The sequence below is a fragment of the Lissotriton vulgaris genome, chromosome 4_1 (assembly GCF_964263255.1).
Source record: "Lissotriton vulgaris chromosome 4_1, aLisVul1.2, whole genome shotgun sequence".
Classification (NCBI taxonomy): Eukaryota; Metazoa; Chordata; class Amphibia; order Caudata; family Salamandridae; genus Lissotriton; species Lissotriton vulgaris.
The window spans coordinates 1,394,222,340-1,394,243,325 of record NC_141691.1 but is presented as its reverse complement, the minus strand read 5'-3'; the positions used below and the strand labels follow the sequence as shown (position 1 = coordinate 1,394,243,325).

General features: G+C 41.6%; 1 protein-coding gene across 2 annotated transcripts in view; it reads right to left on the bottom strand.

Moving 5' to 3' along the window:
- RBBP8 (RB binding protein 8, endonuclease) overlaps window positions 1–20,986 on the bottom strand; it is a 446,933-nt gene that overhangs the window by 162,615 nt on the left and 263,332 nt on the right. For both annotated transcript variants that reach the window (XM_086965639.1, XM_086965638.1), the window contains exons 3-6: window positions 16,090–16,132; window positions 4,803–4,898; window positions 1,871–1,983; window positions 858–933 (exon numbers count right to left, since the gene is read on the bottom strand). In XM_086965639.1, the coding sequence (XP_086821765.1) occupies window positions 858–933; window positions 1,871–1,983; window positions 4,803–4,898; window positions 16,090–16,132 (328 nt within the window). The remainder of the gene's footprint in view (window positions 1–857; window positions 934–1,870; window positions 1,984–4,802; window positions 4,899–16,089; window positions 16,133–20,986) is intronic.

Below are 20,986 nucleotides of genomic sequence, written 5' to 3'. Positions count from 1 at the left end.
ATATGCCCCATTCAGCCCCATTCAGGCTAACACCAGTCTTCAGTTGCTTGTGTTGCCGGTCAGGGAGGAGGTGGAATGTTCCTATTGGAGCAGGGTCAAGAATGATTTACATATGGCTGGGTCCAAACAATGGTGGCATAGGTTGCAAAATAACAATGGACTGGGACTCGGCTGAGGAATTCCCACTGGGATTAATTCAAGCATTCCATCGATCACTTTTGTTTTTACACTTCTGTGCGTCCAGACAGGGGTCCAGTGCTCGCTGTGTCGTTGAAATCAAGCTGCACCTGACTGCTTAGCCCCACTCAACGCAAAATCTGCCTTGGGTTGCTTGTGCTCTAGTTTAGGGAGGATCTGGAATGGCAGTTCAGGCTGAATTCTTCCTACTAGAGAAGGATCCAGACTGATTTGCATATGGTGGAGTCCAAAATAAGATGGCATGGTGAGCAAAACAACAATGTACTGGGATGCAGCCCCAAGTAATTAAAAGTGGCTGAGATTAATGAACTAATCTATCATTCTAGTCCACCACTTTTTGTATACTTTAGTTGGATAAATATGATAGCTGGAATACACTGTCCAGCCAAGATTAGTACATAAACCAAGTTACCTCAAATTCTTTGTCATGGTGCATTTTCTGTCCCTGCAGTGCGCAATAATGAAATTAATGAACAGCACATAATAAAATACTATTTGGAGATGCCTTTCAATAAAATGACTTACAAAATAAATTGCACCTTATATCAGTGAGGAAGATTGAAATCTGTATGCCACTTGCCTACTGGATTGCAGATGCAAATGTTTTGCTAAATAGGTCCCATACAAAAAATATAATGTAAAATGGATTTGTTACTCACTCAATCTGTAACTGCAACTGTTGAAGCTGTTCAGAAAGTTTTTTATTTTCATCCTGTAGACTGATCTTTTCATTCACTGAAACACATTATAAAAATGGTAAATACGAACAGTCATATTGTCAATATACCTTAGTTTTGCAGCTCCTTCACATCAACCTAAATCCCTATTTTTCATGACATGGAGAGTTGCGACTCCACTCCAAGCCCGAGTAACGCATCAAGTTACTAGAGTTTGACATTTTCTTGACTTCCTCCACACTCTCTGACAACCCCACTTTGATAAGCTTGGTTTTAATGTGCTAATGCATGGAAAAAGAGGTATGCTTGCATGAAGGTTTAAACTATTTTGGACTACATCTCTGTGCCTCCTTTCTCATGTACATGGTTGTGTTTGCATATGTTATCACATTAAAACAGCAACCAATGACCCACTTTGCACCATCCATGCACTAACCTATTTCACAACCATTCCTCTACCCTGTCACTCAATAACTGTTTCATCCTTTCATCATCCACCCTCACTATCATCATGCACTCACTTGCAAGGGCATTAATTCACTCACCGACCAACTAAGTCAATCTGCCATCCAGTCATCAACAGAACCATTCCCCTTTTCTCCTCAACCGCAAATCTGCACAACGAGACTTATAAATCAGACAATGTGTGTTTAATATTGTGAGACAGTTTTTTAGTCTCCGAAGAAGTGAACGATTCTTCCTACTGCAATTGGATCAAGAACTGTGAATGACCCAAATTGCCATAGTAGAAACATCTCTACAAGATATTGCATTCAACCCTTCAGGAGAAACACATGTTATACATAACGATGCTGGATACCGGTTAACAACAAGAACATGCAGCATTGAAGACTCGATAGTTGCAAAACTTACACCACTGTGAAAAACTTGCTTTTGAAGTGTAATGTGCTAGCTTAAATCACAGAACAGAAAAATACAGTCAGAAAAAATCGACTTCTATTTTTGCTTTTATGAAAATAAAAATAAAAACTTACTGAGTTCAGTGATCAGTTTCAAATTTTGTTGTCGGATATTTTCAAACTCTTGCTGTTTCTTCCTCATGTGTTCTTCAGTAACTGCACACCGATCACACAGTCCAGCTCTTAATCTGTTGATACAAAGCTGCATGAGTATGTACTTCACAACTTGTCTTTGCTCAACAGCCCGTCCATAAGAACTTAAGTGGCAATTACTTTCCATCGAGAATTGGATCTATGTTGAAAAATTGGTTTGTGGTGTACAGTCATTTATGACACGCAAGAAAGTCGTCGACCAATCTCTAATATTACTAAATTAACACATACAGCGGAAAAAATACAGAGTGGAAGAGGTTACCTATTCAATCATGCTCCAGAAACACAACGGACAAAGGCCAATTAAGCTTCTTTTTGAGTCACATAGGTGCTGAAATGAACCATGGGTTGCATGACAATTTTAATGCATTTCAGAGGTGTGCAACTTAATACTGTTGTAAACTACACTGACCACGAATTGTAACAAGCCCCTTTCTGGCATGGATCCCTCACATGGATTGGTGGGCCACCTTGGTGAACGGGATTATTATGTATAGTATCAGATAAACTTAGAGCTATATTCTATCTAATTGTTTTGCCAATGATGAAGTCAGTAATTGACAATGCATGTGCTGGCTAGAACGGAACTGATCATTACCACAACAGAAAAATAGACAGACAGACAGTGACTGGAATCTGAATTTTAGAAGGTACTGAAAGGAGTGCTTGAGGGCAAGGTGCATGCCTCTTTAGCAGTCAATAGTACCAAAGTAGAGCAATCTGAGACTTACTCAAAGAGGTGAGGAGAGCTAGATTCTCAGACTACAACCGACAGTTTTTAATAATAAGATTGTACAAGGTGTTTGACAAATAAAATTGAAGTATCTAGCCCACTCCCTGCCAGAGATACAACCCAAACACTATTGCAGTACTTACAGGCCAGGCGCTGCAAGGATCTCTAAACTTGGAGCCCACGAATAATGCTATTCAATAGAAAGTGTTTCCAAAGATAAAAGTAGTGTTCTTGGAAAACAGTCTGCAGCCTCCAGTGAAAGGACTGGGAAAACAGCAGCAGCAAAATCACGGTAATGTAAGGGCACTCTTCACAAGAGTAATGGTTCATCTGGCTACACCGCAGAGTCAAAGCTGGCTTTCAGTTAGTTTATCAGTGATATGGTTTTAGCGGTGAGTACAGGAATTTTATGCTATTTCAATGCACCGGCCTCAAACATCTCAGACCTAAAGAACAGCCTGTTGATCCACCACTGAAATCGTGAAGCGATTATTCCGGGGTTTTTAAGCCAAACCGTCAAATTCTGTTGGCTTGGGGAATTGTTCTGTGTCTGGGTGAACCTGCTGTGCAAGAGTTTCATGTATACAGCGTGTCTGGAAGTAGGGCATGGCCTGCAGCCCTGGCCTGTATAACACAGTTGTGCCATCTATGCACCATAGATGATGGTCTACAGCATGAGCAGTGGGTCCTAGGCCCATACACCACTGAGCAACATGAAGGCCATGTGCAGTGGACTTTCAGTGCCCAACCTACTGAAGATGGCATTCGACCAAATGCTATATAATGCGAGTTTTAGGTGCACACAAGCCAGTTTCATGAAGTCAGGAAACAAATTAAGGGAAGAAAGTGACTTTTATTATTATAACAGGCTCTAAAAACCTCCCTAACCCCACACCCATCTTTTTTGTAGATTAAACGAGCTCTAAATACGTGTTAAATCGGGGGAAGTTTAAACAAATAAATGAAGAAATAAAACTGAATGAAGGAAAAATTGAAGACAGTTCAGGATAAAAAAAAAGTGAATAGAGGAAGAACCATATGTGGTTGTCATCGCAGTGAAACACTTGTCCCATACAGAGTATTTATTCACAATTAAATTTCTGCACTGTACAACATTACATTTTCTGTGCAGGATTGGCTTGCACTGCTGTCTCATTCTTGAGGTCAGGGATGTAGTCACTAGCTTTGGAGAAGCTGTATTGTATCAACCACGGTCCGACCTTTCAGGTATGTTACATAAGTGAGCAAACCGTTGTTTTTTAAAGTTTTATAGTGAGAGGATCCAACCTATCTAAAATGAATGACTGCTCATTAATGTAATGCAAGAGCAAACATGCATCTGCCAATGCTATGGCTAGTAACAATATGGGGTCTCTGGGATGTTCTGCAAATTGGTAATGGGGATTCCTAACAGACCGGGGTGAGATTGACTATGATTGATGCAATACACTGCAAAAGACAGGAAAGGCTGTGGATTGCCATATAGGAATATTTGAACTTTGAACACTGACCCTTTCACAAGCATAACAAGTCAGATAAGGTTTAAAACCACAGGACGCCAGTCACAATTTCTACATGGGCTTGGAAACTTTGTTCTTTCTATCTTAGAAACATAAGTAGGCAGCTCTTGCAAAGCCTCTTCATGTTTTGTGAATCTATTAAAGTGTTAGGGAAAAAAGAATATACGATATTACATTGTGGTGTTCACACCGCAATACATTTACAACACAGGCATTACAACGCAAGTCGTTACAACGACTTTCGCTGGAGGGCGCTGGACTTCGGAATAGTAGGATTTACTATTCCAACCCCAGCCTACGTTACAGTAGGGAAGATGTTGGAATAGTAAATCATACTATTCCTTAGCTTAGAGGGCCATCCAGCGCATGTGATTGTAAAGACTTGCGTTGTACTGCCCGCGTTGTAAAGGTATTGCGGTGTGAACACCGCGATGTAACCAATATTTCCCGGAAGAAAACTACAACCGGCAGAACGTCATTATCTTCTTACTCCTTGCCTCTTTGAGCAGAAGCAATTCCTTTAAATGAGTTTACATTATCATGTCTTAAATATCAATGTTCTTTCTTTAAAACCTTGTTTCCCGATGTATTCTCTTCATACCTGTCTTCTAATACTTTAATGGTGTCATGAAGAGACTTCTGATTTTCTCTCAGCTGTTGGTTTTTGGAGTAAAACTCTTCAAGCCTCTGTGCATCTCTGGAAAAGACAAGAAACATTTGTGTTGTACGTTGCTTGGGACTCACAGTGATCAATGGAAGAACTTTCACGCCAACAAACTTCCATCTACTTGGTCTAAAAGTATCAGCAGTTTTTAGTGCTCAGTTCCATTGTAAGCAAAGATCCCTCCTCTTGACACCTACTACTGAAATTAGATTACATTTAGAGATTCCAGGCAAACACTATGCAAACCGTTCAATCTCTTTAGGACCACACAACATTTGACTTCAGAAAATGTAATTTATTACCCAGAAATCTGCACTTAGTGTAGGTCGTGAATTTCATTTCACTTTTCAGTTACGCCTTCGAGATTTAAACATTTTGAAAAGTTCCTAACAGCCTAGGATTGTATACTACAAGATCCCTTGCACCCAACATCTAGCACAGAGAAACTAGCACACTTACTTTGAGCAATGTAGTTTGCACGTTTAGCAGTTTAAAAAACACATGTTCACAGGGTAAACTGAGACTGCAAGCTTTCTGGATATTTGTGAGCTTTAAATACCTGGCCCACAGAAGGACACTGCATATAGATTCAAAAGATATATAAACTGAGGCACCTCATCATGTAAGAGCCACACAGCGGTTTGGGGGTCATATCTCAGACGCAGAAAATGCTGGCGTCTTATAGTTTCCCATATTATTAAGTGTTGCTCATTATTTTAACTGCCCTACAATTCCTCTATGTAAGTAAAAACATTGATTTTAAAAGCGATAGCTTTGATGAAACGTTGAAGTAAGATTGGTGAGCCAAACTGTATGCAAGGCCCAACCCTAGTACTACCTCCTGAAGTATGCTTTGACTGTTAGACCTAGCTACCCTTGAAGAGTCATGAATACAGTAGGTGTAATGTGGTTATTCAAGTAGCGTGGACGCTCACAAGGCCGTGGAGCAGCTGTGAGACAACAGTACTAACCACAGATACTGCCAGGACCAACTGAGCACCCCAGACTCAAAGCGTAGGAGAGGAGTAATCCCATGTCTAGTAGAGGTTTACTTTTCTTTGTGAATCAGCCTCTCTATAATCAAGTACTAATACTGGGATCGTCAGGAGGAGATGAAAAGATGTCTTCCTTCAAAATATTATCAGTGGTATATTTATACTTACTAAGTAGCCGCATTGGTGGTTCATGTGTTTACTCAGGTTTCCCCATCTTCTCCACCATCCCTTTGCTTCTTTTCTCATATAACCACTTCATATGCCTTTTGTCCTCACTCACAAAGCAAGTCTCCTGCATCTGGGCTTGCTGAGTATTTTCCATCTGCCTTTCACTGTCATCTCAGAAATGGCAGAAGAGGCAGGTGTAGTGTTGCAGTTGCTGTACTCCACTACCAACTCGTTCACAGTGCTGAGGTACAGGAACATTTTCATACGGATAGCTCACCCCCCCCCCCTGTCTATTTGGCTCACAAAGCACAGTTCCTGGTGCAGTACACAGGCCTGCTTTGATCTTGCAGCGAGGGCAGAAGGGAGGATTAAAAAGTAAAAGTAGAGAAGAGAGAATAAAGACGGAGAAAGAAAAGAGCCACGGTTGAATACCATTTATCAGACTTCTGGGTGTATATATAATTTGCTTTTAAATTGAAAATTACGATTAAAAAATCTGCATCACATTTATTGGATTGCTTGAAAAAAATCATACTTAAGTTAATAATTTTTCCAAGCTAAATTAGGCACTGTGTAGTGAGAAGATTAGCTCATGCTCGGTTACATTAGGTCCCTTCTGGAAGTCCTGCCTAAGTAATCAGGGGCAGTCTTGATCATCCCAGAGATGCAAAATATGATCTAGACAGGATTACTTCGACAATACTTGCAGGCCTTGCACATCAGTAAAATGATCAGAGGGCAACTCAGTTATGCACTGGTTACAACAGGTGGAACAAGCAGCTAATCAAATGGACTACGCAAATAAGTGCATTTGGCAAAACTGCTGAAATTCAATGTACTTGGAGGTAGTGATCACTGTCACAGAGGGAGCGTTGGTGCTACTTTTTCCACAATGGATTACTGGGTCCTCTTCCCCGTTATCTCTCAAAGCCACAACCCAATGCAGTATTAAAACACCTCAGGCTGTGGAAATTGCAGGAATTACTGTTAGCATAAGCTGAAGCCATTTTGTTTGTGGCATCTATTTGCATTAGCCATGTGTTAGCCATGTGATTCTGCCGTCTTCACTGTTGCTTGCCTTTCTATTTCGCTAGAGTCATCAATTGTAGTTAACTCCTTCAGTACTGAGCCAGAGCACTGTGCATGCTCAGAAAGGCCTGTGGGTGCTAGAATGTACCTGTTTCAGAATGTAACTGTCAGGCTATTCCAACTGAAGTAAGCAGTGCTATTTCCCCTCCCACTTTGTTGACGAAGCAATTTCTGTCTGCCCAGGTTATTCAATAACTATTCCTGTACATGCCAGTACCTCCTCTTTGAGTCTCCATGCTTACTCAGCGGTAAATAGGGTAAAAAAGGCCATTGGTTTCTGCATTCCAGGGACTACTTCATACAGTGCCCGAGGGTGTTGTATGGATGTAGTCCCACTCATGAGTGATTAATAAACTTGTTATTTGATATTCCAGCTTCAGTGCCAATTTCTAAATGTTGGTTTAAGGACCGGTGGACAGATAAGGGTGAAACCCTGCACCAGTGAGCCGCTAAAATGGCTCATTTTTCCACAAGGCAGCAAGTGCAAGTTACAGGAAATAAAGGCAACATTTATATGGCCTAATCCATTTAATTTGATACTTTGTCAAATAATGGTATAATTTTATAGTAATACATGCACAATGGGAAACATAAGGTTAGAGAATGGGAGCAAGCGCGATCCATCAGCAGCAAGAGACACACCCGGGTGGTGTGTGCTACATAAATAAAGTCAGTGAATCAATCCTAGAGTAATGCTCTGTCGAGTTCTTCCTCGTAGTGCAATTACATAAAGGATCACAGGATTTTCCCTACTAGAAGACTGAGTTCATATCAGATCAATCCCGAGCTATGGAAGGCTCTGAGAGAGTTTCAGTGCAAACCAAAGCACAACTACTTCCTATAAATGTGAAAAAATTCTTTTAGCCTTGTCCTCCCACTCCAGATAGTCTATTTCATGCATCCTTAAAGTACTACCAGTGAATAAGACCAGCAGCAGACATCAAGTACATCAATCTCTTTTTGAATATAGTAGCAGGGCTGGTTCCTGGAGACAGCAGTGGGTAAAACATGTCCAGCTATTTGGCAGCTTTAGTGGCTTCGCGCAGCTCATAAAAAATCTTCCATTATACGCAAAGCACCCTAAGCTTATTTTTATTTATTTTATTTAGTTATTTTTTTATTTTTTAAGTTTTGTATTGCGCTAGCTGGTCCCAAGGGTATCAGAGCGCTTCACAGCAGGTACAGTTGTGAGCAATTTTTTTGCAAAGACAAACATCTGCAAGTTGCCGACTTACGGGCATACACAAACAAAGTTAGAATACAGATCTTCAGGCTGTGGGGTATCATCAAAAGGAGTTAGTTGTCTTTCTTAGAGTCAATTGTGTAATTGACGCTGCGGTCCAGGCGCTCAAGGAAGAGGGCCTCGAGAAGGATCTTGAATTTCGGGAAGGAGGTGGTCGTTCTGATGTGGGGGGGAGGGAGTTTCAGATCTATGGGGCATTACCCGCAAAGGATTTGTTTGCGGTTTTGAGTTTCCGAGATTTCAGTGGGATGAGTAGAAGTGTGTTGGAACTCCTGAGGTTTCTGGACTGGCCAGCCCTTTTGAGTTTATCGGCCAGGTATTCTGGTTTACCAGTATGCAGGGCTTTGTGGGTGAGACGAGCTGTGCGGAAGCTGGCTCGTTGGTCAATAGGGAACCACTTCAGTTCCTTTGAGTGCCGGGGAAATGTGTTCGAATTTCTTAGTTCCTGTGACCATTCTTGCAGCGGCATTGAGTGTTGTGGTCAGGGGACCTAGGTAGGATTTTGCTGTATCTTCTTACACAGCAGAAAGGCTTGCTATTTCAGGTTGTGACTGCTTATCTAAAGCAACTTCCTACTTCACCCTATCGATCACTACACCTCATAAAAACACATCTGTCAACGAGCCCATCACCGGGCTAACTCCATGACTATCAGAAGATCAAGTATTTGAGGTGCTTCACATCCGCAGATTCTAAGCCATCTCCTCCTTAAATTTACTCAAATCTCCCCTCCTATTCCACTAAAAACTCTGACCTCAAACATGAATGAATAAACAAAAGGATATCTAGCACCAGGACACCCAAAGGAGGTCTTGTTCTGGTGCAAACTGCTTAGACTGATCAGATCTGCTGCGCAGCATTACAGCAAAGTCTTAAATGGGCAGGTTTTCAACTGTTTGCTGAATCTGAGGCTACAGGTTGGGGGATAGAAGTGTAATTGGAAGGCTCTTGAACCCTGTCCCCTTGGGGAAAGAGAAATCAGACACTGCTAATTGGGTACTATGAATCAAAGGCACTACTAGCAGTTTGACAGAATAGGTCGGAGAGTGCAAGAGGGATAAAGCCAGACACAAACCTGTAGAAATGAAGGTGCCTGTGACAGACTGTGTGGAGACACATATACTTGTACAAGAATATAGCCTCCTTTCAATGTGTAACCAGAGCAAATTTGTGGAAGCCTGATGGTTGAGTTCAGAATGATGATGCCATAGAATCCATACAAGTTCTACCGTACTCTTCAAGTAATTTGGGGAGGCATAAGTAAAGGGGCGGGTAGTCCTGGTGAAAGGAAATGATGGTTAGCACCCAGAAGACAAATTTGAAAGAGAACATTTTCTTTAATGTTTTGAAAAGGACGACGTTTGTGGAGTAAAAGGCCCCTCCCTATACCCTTCTGGCTGAACGTGCGCATTACAAATGCAGGTTATGTTAATGTTTCTTGATCCGTCGGTATGTTTTTTTTCTTCTCACATAATATGTGCGAAAACACAAAAACACAATGGTAGAGCAAGAAACATTAAAATAACCTGCATTTGTAATGCGCACGTTCACCCAGTAGGTTATATTGACGCTGAATAACAGATGTTTATTAATACCCAACTTTTATAGGCAATTTTATCGACCTCAAATGGATGAAGGGCTGAGTGGGCCCGCCGGGATTTGAACCTGTGACCAAGAAATCGAACACAAGCCCCTACAGTCGACCCATTAGTCCACTAAGCCACCAGGCCCTGCCATCATAATGGATGCAAAGATAAAGCATAATTTTCAGTGGAGTGTTGACAATCACGGCACCACACAAAAAATGTTAACCATTTAAGAAATAATAAAACACAAAATGTAATAAATAACTTGTATCTATAGGAGTATTTACGGTAAAACATTCTTAAAGCCTTACAAAACGTTGCAGGCTGCTTGCATCAGGAGAGTGAGTGACATTTTGGCTCCGTCTGCTGATCTGGTAATGGCTCCTGCCCAGCCTTCCCAAGATGATTACCTGGGCGAGCAGAATGGGCAGGGAATAAGGAGCCCATTGTCAGGCTGCTTATCAGCTCTGAAATACTAAACCTCAGGTATTCAGAGAGGGCCAGAAAGAACAAGCGCTCTTATATACGGCTATTGTATCTACAATGAGGTGCTTGTGGAATGGCAGCAGCAAACAATCATTAAGCCGCTTGTTTTGGTATGCAGTAAGTCACGAGAGAATGCCATTGATCGTGATCATCTTCCTGGGGTCCTGTGGTCATCAGGAGTGCATCGCTGCTCCGTGGAAAATCAAAATGACCCGATGAACTGATGGACAAGTGTCCATCTCATCGGAGCATTCGAGGCACAGCGGTCGCACTTCACACACTGACCAAAAAGAAACAAAGGCAGCAGGAAAGCCTGATCAATCATTTAGATTAACTGCACTTTGAAATCTGGCGTACTACAGAGCATGGGAAATTTTGTAATTTAATGGTTAAAAAATTATGCGAAGCACCCCAAAGCACTCTTATAAAAACATGTAAATATTTTAAGGCTTAACTTAAGCAAGACCCCTTACTTTATGTATGCAGTTTGTGCTTGAATCGTACAAACGCTGCCAAAAGGCTGTGCAGCACTGTAGTCTCACGGTCAAAGTAAATTAGTGATTGGAGCGGTAGCGGAGATCGGAGAGTGCAAATGGACTGTTACTTTATCATAACTAGTAATGGGAATGAAAAAAAAAATCACAAATGCAAAAATATCCACCTCAATTACTGAAAGACCATTACGGGTTTCAACTAATTAATTAGATTTTTTTAAAGTGCTGTATGAAGCTAATAGCCTCCCTGGAGCATTTTGAAGATGGTTACATAGTTATTCAACAAGTACAACAGGTTGCCCAAAAGGAGTTGGGTTTCATTCTGGATCGTCCATGGAACGAGTTGAAAGAGGCAAGGAGGGATCAGAGGAACAAAAGAAGCGGCAGGTTCGGTAAATCAAAGTCTGCCAAGTGCCAAGAGGTCATGTACAAGGACTGTGCAGGCTGATGTTCTATGATAAAGGATTCAAACTAGGCAGTTGAGTCCCCATCATGATTTCCAAAGCATTTGTAATGCAATATATGCCTCAAAATGTTCTGTGGTTGGTCAAGTTTCAGAATCCACAAGTGGGACATTCACAACTCCATGCCTGAAATAGTAGGGATGCCAATAGTTTGGGGGACAATGAGCAGGTTGGTCATTAGGAGCAAGAGCAGGTTAATCACTTTCACACTGGTGACAGAGATTATGTTTTGAAGTTTTTATACAACAATCAGCACAAAGTCTGCCATAGAGGTTTCCCTCTGCACATAAACGCTTCTGTGTTTGTGTTCATTTTTTCTTTGATTACTGCTCGTGTCACTGTTTGCCGGTTTTCAGTAGTTCAGCTTTGGCACCAGTCACTTTTTCTCCCTGCACCCGTTCAAATGTAGACATGAAATGTCAGACGCTTCAGGAGCTTCTTGACTTCTAAGTGCGAGGATTTCGCCCAAGCCCCTCCTGCTTGGCTGCTTGTTGCTTTAGCGAGACTCGGTCACCTGGCCTTCAGCAGCCTAACCTTCCAGCACCGTTATGGGCAACGCTTGGGCAACTCCTGCCTCATCTTTCCCAATACTTATTTATATAATGTGAACTCAAGCGACCCGTAGGTGGAGGAGTCTTTACATGAGCGCTAGTTACAATACCTCACCCCGGGGAAACTGGAGAAATACTTTGGTGTGGAGAACACGGCTTGCCCTAGATGCAATACTGTAGAGGCAGATTTGGGACACATGCTGTGGGATTGCCCCCAACTGCGGGACTACTGGCGGGAGGTTGGGGAGGCATTGAATAACGCTACGAACAGGGAATTGCAATACACTAAAGCGGTAGGAGTACTGCACTGGTTTCCTCACACACCCAAGAATAAGACGACTAGTAAGTTTATAGACATGGGATTAATTCTAGCCACGCGGGGAATCACTAGGAACTGGAAATCCAGGAAGGGGCCCACATACAAGCGATGGTATAATGAATGTCTTAAATGGGCGGCGAGTGAAAGCACCCTGAGGTATCAACTAGCCAGACGCACTGCAGACGAAAAGGCGCTGGAAAGGGCGACAGCATGGGAGTCATTAGTGCAGGCGCTCCGTGATGGTACGGGAGAGGAGGGGGGGCACACCAACTCTGAAACGGAAGATCCCACTAACACACCAGGTACACACTCTTAGCAAATTATACATTCCTCCTAGCAAAAACCAGAACATATGCTACTTAGAAATCCAGGCGCAGGCACTGGGGGGGGAGGGTGGAGGGGGGGGGGGGGGGGGAGTTGGGGTTCTGGGCGGGCTGGAAGTTAGGGGGAGGGGCGAAAATGCAAAAGCAGACCGCTGATATCCTGGCATACGGAATACAAGAATTCGGGGGCAACTGTGAAGGATGAATAACGAGTTTACGCCGCCCGGCCTTCGGGATGTGGGCTTATTGGCTGTGTAAATGATTTGCTTGAGCAAATTCTCCGTCTAATTGCTGCAGTGGTGAAATGCCCATAACCGTATGATATATGTAAGATTTGGTTCTGCAATAAAAACGATGTTAAAAAAAATAAATAAATGAGCGCTAGTTACAGTACACAACGTCAGATTCATTTTTGGGGGCACTTTTAAAGAGCAAAAACTTGACTGACCCAAAGGTATTGAGGAAAGTGCCAGTTACACAAGGTCAGGGTTTTTTTTTGTTTTTTTTAGGTGCATAGAGATTAAGTAACAGTTTTGTTGTTGTATAAATTATAACTCAACAAAAGAAATATGAAAGGAAAAAACAAAAGGCCAGATTAGTATTTAGGGGCATTTTTATAGAGCACAAAACTCGACTGCACGGAGGTACATTACACAAGGTCAGTTTAATTTTTTTGTTTTTGGGTGCATGGAGACTTAGGGCCCGATGTAGGTGTCCATTTACCGACCGGTAACGGACGATTTCGGCCGGTACCGACCGGTACATGGTCATTCCTGATGTAGGGGCCCTATTTTACCGATTCGGTAACCTTGAGATGTAGGTGGGACTCTTCTGAGTCCCACAGGCCTTACCGAATCGGTATTTTACCACCCAATCCTATTGGGTGGTAAAATACCGAATACAGGTGTGCATGCACATCTGTGCATGCACACCTGTGCAATGTGACACACAGACATGCCCTGTGGGCATGTCTGTGTGCCACATGGCACACAAGTCCGGAATTGGGGTGCCAGAGGGTGTCCAAGTGACACCCCCTGCACCCTTGCAACAATCAGAATTTACTGAATCGGTAAATACCGATTCGATATTCCACATTGATTCCTATGGGCTTCAAGGCCAATAGTAATCAATGGGGGATACCGATTCGGTATTTACAGAATCGGTAAATACCGAATTTTACCGATTCGGTATTTACCGATTCTGAATTACCTACATTTCCCCCCCTCTAATTTACCACTTCTTAAATACCGAATCGGTATGATTCGGTATTTAAGAAGTGGTAAATTAGAATTACCTACATCGGGCCCTAAGTGATGCCGATGCCGTTCCTGTTTCGTTATTATTTCCCCTCTACCCAACAAATGGAAGTGTTTTGCTGTTATTGCTATGTCCAGTGTTCCAATACCCAAGGGGCTGGGATACTGGGGCCGGGGCCTTGGTTAGAATATAAATGGATGGTGCGAGAAGCGCCTGGTGAACAGAGGCCTGGGGGAGGAGTGCTGTGACATCTCCACAATTGGAAAGTACTTCACTTCTTTTTTTCATAGGCTGCTCAATACTCCAGTGATGCAGTCGTAGACAGGATGCTGTACTGCTGTTGACTTGCATCGAGGAACTTTTCTTTCAGTCTGTGCATTAAAAAGCTTTGGAATGTAACCATAAACGTTTCCTAACCCAGTCTGTAGTAATTGTACAGCTCTTCAGTCCCTGGAGGCATATCATCCAAGATAATATGCTGCATGGCTAAACAATGATAAGGTCCCAAAGGCGAGAGCTATTGGCTATGCCAATGCTTTCTAAATACATATCATTAAATGAAGTACAGCCTCTACATGAGAGAATAATGCTGGCACCCAACTTTCCCACACTACTACACTAGAACAAAATTAATGTATTCTGAATCCTCGAGGGTGGGTGGGAGGGAGGCACAGATTCCTACAGGTGGACTGGATACATTTAACAAGGACCCATACAACAGCAGCCTATACACCCATATTTCTCCTGACCTGCATACAGGCCCTCCAATACTTGTGGGACAGTAAAGGAGCAAAGACATGGTCAAAAATGGCTACGGGTATATAGTGTATTGATATAGGGTAAGCCCTGCTTAAGTTTGCGTAGTTGATATAGGTATACCATCTACTTGTTATTATATGGATCTGTCACCTTTGCATGAAAGGCATGGCACAATGAGTCATCAAGCACCAGGTCCTTAAAATAACATACACCAACAATGGCAGGTACAAGCGACGATGCTCATGTATTGGGCACAAGTATATCAAGCCAAATGTACGCTGGACACTTAAAGGGAAAGGCAGTGAAGACATGAATAAGCCAACTATTAAACTAGATTGGGAAGTCATACTTAGCAATGCCCACATTTCCAGAAATGCCGGATTTAAGCTGATTAATTTCGATCACATTGACAAGGCATACATTACATTCAAGATGATCAACAAAGATTGCTCAGGTGACCAGGAGAAATGCCCTAGATCCGAACCACTACCATATTGTCTGGAACCACACTCTGCATTTGTTATTATGTCACACAGAGCAAACGCAGATTAGGCAGCGAACTGAAGTGTAAAATAATAATAACTGTATAACAGAGAGGGATGCTCGTGTACGTTATGCAACAAAACAAAAATATGTTAAAAAAGATTAACATTATTCTTTCTATCTTCTGACGATCAGTTAGAAACAAAGTTATAGATATCTTACGATTATTAGAAGTAAATTAGTATAAAAACGTAAATATATTAATTCTACTTATGAATTTCACATTAATGTAGATTACAATTAAAGAACTGGCTAGATATCTTAGCTGCATGTAGGATGGTTGAGGATTATGAACTCTTAAAATAAATCTGGAACTTTTGTATCTGTGTAACAGGAGCACAAATATGTGCAGATATGTATAGAAAAAACAGGAAAGAAATATACAAAATGTTATTTGCGTATATATAACATTGATGTCTTTTGTAGGCATATTGAAATACAAAAACTAGTTAAACATGAATTGTGCTGTCATTGCCAAGGCAGAGGCCTAAGTATGTACAACAATGCATTTAAATGTGTCGGCACCGGGCCTTGGAAAAGAACTCCTCTCACCAAGGTTTTAAATGGGGTTTGGTGTGTTTGTAAATTAACACCCTTCAAAAGAGCGAGGAAGCATGTGAAGCATTGGGTTTATTTTGAACATTTTTCAATAAAATGCAACATCTTCTTACAGATCTCAGGAGTGATCCCTTTTACAGAAACACTGTGATAATGAGGTATTCTTTTTTTGCAAAGAGCAACTCGTGGAACGTATAAGGATATAGATGGTGAGCCATTGTATATACCTCTTTTGTTGTTAGCATCGTATAATTACAAATAAATAAAAATAGTCAATTGATAACAGATTTAAATTTGAATTTAACTTGTGTCCAACAACACACACTTTAACTAAAATATATTACACGTCTATGTACCGATTGTAACTCTTTATGTAAATGGGTACTTACAAACATCTGTCCTTCTTCAATTTCGAAACTTTCATCTGTAAACCTACAAAAAATGTAATGGAAAAAAACCTCATTATGAACATTCTCGAGCTCCAGTGATGAAAGCAATGTCATGAAGCATTCCCTACCCTTGGGCACTGTCACTGAACCCCGAACATCATCAGTGGCATATACAACTGGATTCAGATGTTGTATTCCCCGAAAGTACAAGCATGTTTGAGACCCATTTAGTACAGGACAAGTAATCTGCCATTTCGACTTTGGCTCAACCACCAAGATACTGCAATCAAATTCAACACTTGTTGATGACCATGAACATGCTTAACTGAAGTTCTGAAGACTTCTATGAATTTAGAAAGGACACAGCATCCCTCTGGCACACACATCAGTGAAGGTGCAACTGAAAAAACTACAATAATCATTCAAAAAACATATCCATACAAGCTACTATTAAGCTGTATGTGTTTTGCAATACTGCTCTCAGTGCAGTTATGCACTGGTTAAAACTTTAATAAAATCAACTCAAATGTCATAAATTCATTAACTTATGAAAAACGGACGTTTAATTATGGAAAAGTGGTATTTTTAATCAATACTTATTTGGTACAACATGCCATGGCGATTTCGAACCATTTGTTGATCTCTTACAGGTAAACTTATGCTGAACTGTAGTCTCTGACAAAGGTAATTTTTTCCAGGCTTTAAAAAAACCAAGACCTTCATTTGGTTTCCACACTTACGCACTGGTGACACCATGATTAGGAGGCAAAATTATCAGATTGTTGCATACCCATGGTCAACATTAGTGTGCAAACAAATCAATTTGTCATTTCAAGGAATTAGGATATGCCGCCTTGTACCCTTGTAAATTACTCTGTATTTTGGAATGTCTTCAATAGTACATTTTAAGTTAGGAGTGGGCCTGTAGGCATGCTTGTCAGAGCCCACCTTCAAAGAAACAATGGACACTTGCAAACCCTTCCATTTGCTGGTATTAACACAGCCTTTTCTGGTAGTTTACCATCCTGGATATGCTCTCAAATTTAGCAATGTAAAGGGGTATGTGCCTTTCACTGGTGAAAAAGGGAGGGAACCTCCCATATTTCATCGGGGGAGGGGTGAAAAAAGTGAGGGACTTCCTCCACAGGAGCTCGATATATTTTTAAAATCGGTAACTGTAAGCCCATCCTCTATTTATTAAAAATACACCTCGCCTAAAATCCGATCCAAATTGTTTTGTTTGTAGACTTATGACATTTAGTAAACCTACCAGTACAGCGCTCGGCTAAAATGACTATTTAAATGAGAGAAATCACCACAATAATTGTGTAATTCAGGTGGCCTTTTTTGTCTAAGGTTCTTCATGAACACCTTATAATTAGGACAAATATGATCTGTAGCATTATCACAGTACTCGGTCTACAAACCTTGCAAATCAACCCTAACTTTCTAGATCCGTCTGCAATGTGTAAGGGCACACACTTAATTTGAGACACCAGAACCACCCACGTTGCGCTCCAAGACATGTACCCTAATATTTCCTAAATCTATGTCGCCAACCTAACCTACATGCCTATTAAATCCATGCTCTCATATTGTAATGTGGCCTTGCAGCTTTAAACACTGCATTTTAATGCCGTACCTCAAATTTACCGTTTGGAATTCAGCACAAATCCCAAGGCCGGATCATGTCTGAAGAAAAAGAGGAACGTCTTACCTAGTTCAAGGCAGCATCTCTGGGCTGTAGGCCAAACTAATTATTCTTGTGGCAAGAAAAGTTTAATTACACCGAGATAAGGCTCTGTAGACCATTTTTAGAATGTAACTACCTCCAGAAGTCTAGCATGCAAATCCACCAAATGTGCCACTTTTTGACAGATTAAGAAAGAGATGTTGCAGGGCAGCTTGATCTACCATATATCATATCTAGCTAGGGCTCCCAGTAGCACACATTTCAAAGTATTTCTCACAGCCATTCAGAACATGAGTGAGAATGCAAGTGCCTCAATGCTGAGTGCATTTAAATGGGGCTAAGCTATTCATAATTAGACTTGAAACAATCCGATATCAAGCATCCCAGTATCTTTTCACTTCGTGCCTCTTTAAGTCAAGGGGTCTGTGATTCATGGTTAACACCCCACCAGAGTGCATGGAGTAGTGTGGAAAATACCTATATCTTAACTGCCTGAACTCCCTTATGTCTTGGGTTTGGGTCCCCAGTTGCATAGTAACTATGTCCCCATGGCAGTCCAAGTGGCAGAGGTACCCACCACGGTAAGGGATGGGGGACATTGGTAACTGTCAGGTTACTGCTTACAGTCTCCTGTTAGAGGAGGTGTAGTGTAGCATAAAATCATGCTCAGAATTCGTTGCTTCCTGGAGAGGTTATGTTCACCCACAGCATGCAGACATTCTATCCATTCTCAGAGTAAGTTTAAGCATCATTAGCTGCTTTACAGGTGGCGAACTAAGCAACTGATTTATTAAAACATGACAGTTCAAAGTTGGCAATTCCCAATGCAGATGTCAAACAAACTGCTTGAAGGAGTCTTGAAGCTGTTTTATTTTCGAAACGAAAAGATATATATATATATATATATACATACATATACACACATATATATATATATACACACACACATAAATAACACTCCGCTCTTTCTCTCTGCATTCTAATTTTGAATGAAATCTAAATTCAATGTACTCGTTGTCTAAAATAAGGAAGGCCAATGTCCCGCCAGAGATCATCATGCCTGCAAAAAAGGCCTGCCATTCTTTTTTTTATTTTTTTTTTTTATTTTATTTATTGTGAAAAAGCACAGCACAATAGAAATGCAATCATTAGCCTACAACCCAGCACGGGCCGGCAGCAGGACTCCACTCCAGAACAAAAGACAAATCGACACACCCCTGATGGCGCTGTGGATTGGATGAACACCTGCCGCGGACCCTACCAGGGTGGCAACAAATGCAGACGACCAGAGAATAGCAGCACGAAGGCTACCTCAAAAGGACATTCTTAGGAACACCGAGAAGGCTTCTCTCATCTCAGAGCCACTCAACACCTGCAGAACACTCTGCTCTGTCATGCAGATCAGACCTGAGAACTGGATTTGTTAAGTCCTCCCTATTCATCAAGTCAACTAGGCATCCGCAACCAGAGCCCAGATAAAGTGTGCTTTAATCCTGCTCCACGCCCAGAGGGATGGAGCACAATGCAGCTCCTGTATGAACAGGTCCTCTGTTCAGCGGAGCATCTGGGATTGCAACATTGGCAACCAAATAAAACGGCAGGGCTCAAAAGGCCAGCTTCTGGGTTACGGTAACGTTATCCCTCTGATGGCTGAACTAGGGAGGGGCGAAGCCAGTTGCTGATCAATAGAGAAGCGCGCTTAGCTGCTGTTTAAACCTGTTCTTTGCCTATCGCTCTTTGTGTGGAACCAAAATTCAGAGGAGTGGTAGACAATCACTGGCGGTAAACCAATATGTGGTGAAAATGCTATTTCGAGTCCTTCTGGCCCAAGAGCAAATGCGACCACCAGTTGTGAGCTATCCTTGACAAATAAAACACTATAATATTAAAAACCCAGTAGGCAAAGCAGCAGTTGGGAGTTTCATAGCCGGTTGTTCATTCTCATTGTGAAAGGGACGTGGATTCGCCTTTGGTTAACAAATATGATTAGGGTGTTAAGGTCTCACATGCTGGCAGAATGTCACTTAAATTCACTAGCAAAGGAGTAGGGTTGCATTGTATCACAAACATATTTGAAACAAGCACTGGAAAAGCCAGCAGGCCTGGTATAATAACTACATTTTTACATTATTTATTGCACGCATATGCCATAAAAACGAAAAAAATACAAGTTGCCACCTAGATGTGGACAAAATTGAAGTTACATAAGTAAACTCCTGGTACAGCTTGGCTTCATACAGAGAACTTTTGAAAATGTGCTATCCGTGTGCCCCCTCTGTTCGGGAGTGCCAGTGTATAGAAGTATAAGCCACTTATCAACTGACCAGGGGGCACCACGAACCAACAGCTGTGTCTCCGAGAGATGCAAGCAAAATCAATCAGGGGGTGACGCACTGGCGGCTCTCGCGCGGTAGCACATGCTGCACTAGTTCATAGCGATTTTGTAAGCACGCCACCAATCGCATCACACCCCAACGTATGTGATTATGAATAGTTTGGGAAGGAAATTATTTTTGTTTTCTACGCGTGTCAAGACGGTGTACCTGTGGCTGCTGCGTTGACAGCCATACCTGCCCTCTCGCTCACTGGACACTATAAGATAGCCCCTGGGGCTAAATCAGCTTTTTATCAGTCGAAAGTTGCTAAAAGCAGTACTGGTATATTTGGATTACTGAAACTTTCAAAAGGAAACAGTAAAAAAAAAAAAAAAACACTATCTAAAGGGGAATCCGAAGCCCCAGAGAAACAAATAGCTGTTAAAGAGAAAAAAAGGAATTAGCTTGGTAAATGAAAAGAAAGGTACTATTTTATGCAGATATGAACAATGAAGACACACAAAGTACAGTCCCTTAAAAGGAAGGGAGCTAATGAGTAAAGTGGGCTGGCCCACATCCCTATGCTCCATGCAGTGGTGAGAAGAAGCACAATATGAATGACAATTTACCAGACCAATGGATGAATAAAGCCCTCTATGAGTGTATATTATTGTATGATTTTGGGGGGAAAAACAAAGTCTGGCGTGACAGCCTAAGAGTGTTAAACTGTTATGGATCTAAAACATGCAGTCACAGCCAAGAATTCTGGTGGAACAGAAGTCTGAAAATATTGCATAAATCCTGACATGTTGCTTACAACAAAATGTATAATTCTTTTCCGATTCTTACTTCAGCCTCTCTGAAGCAAGTCGGCCAGCATGGTACAGTC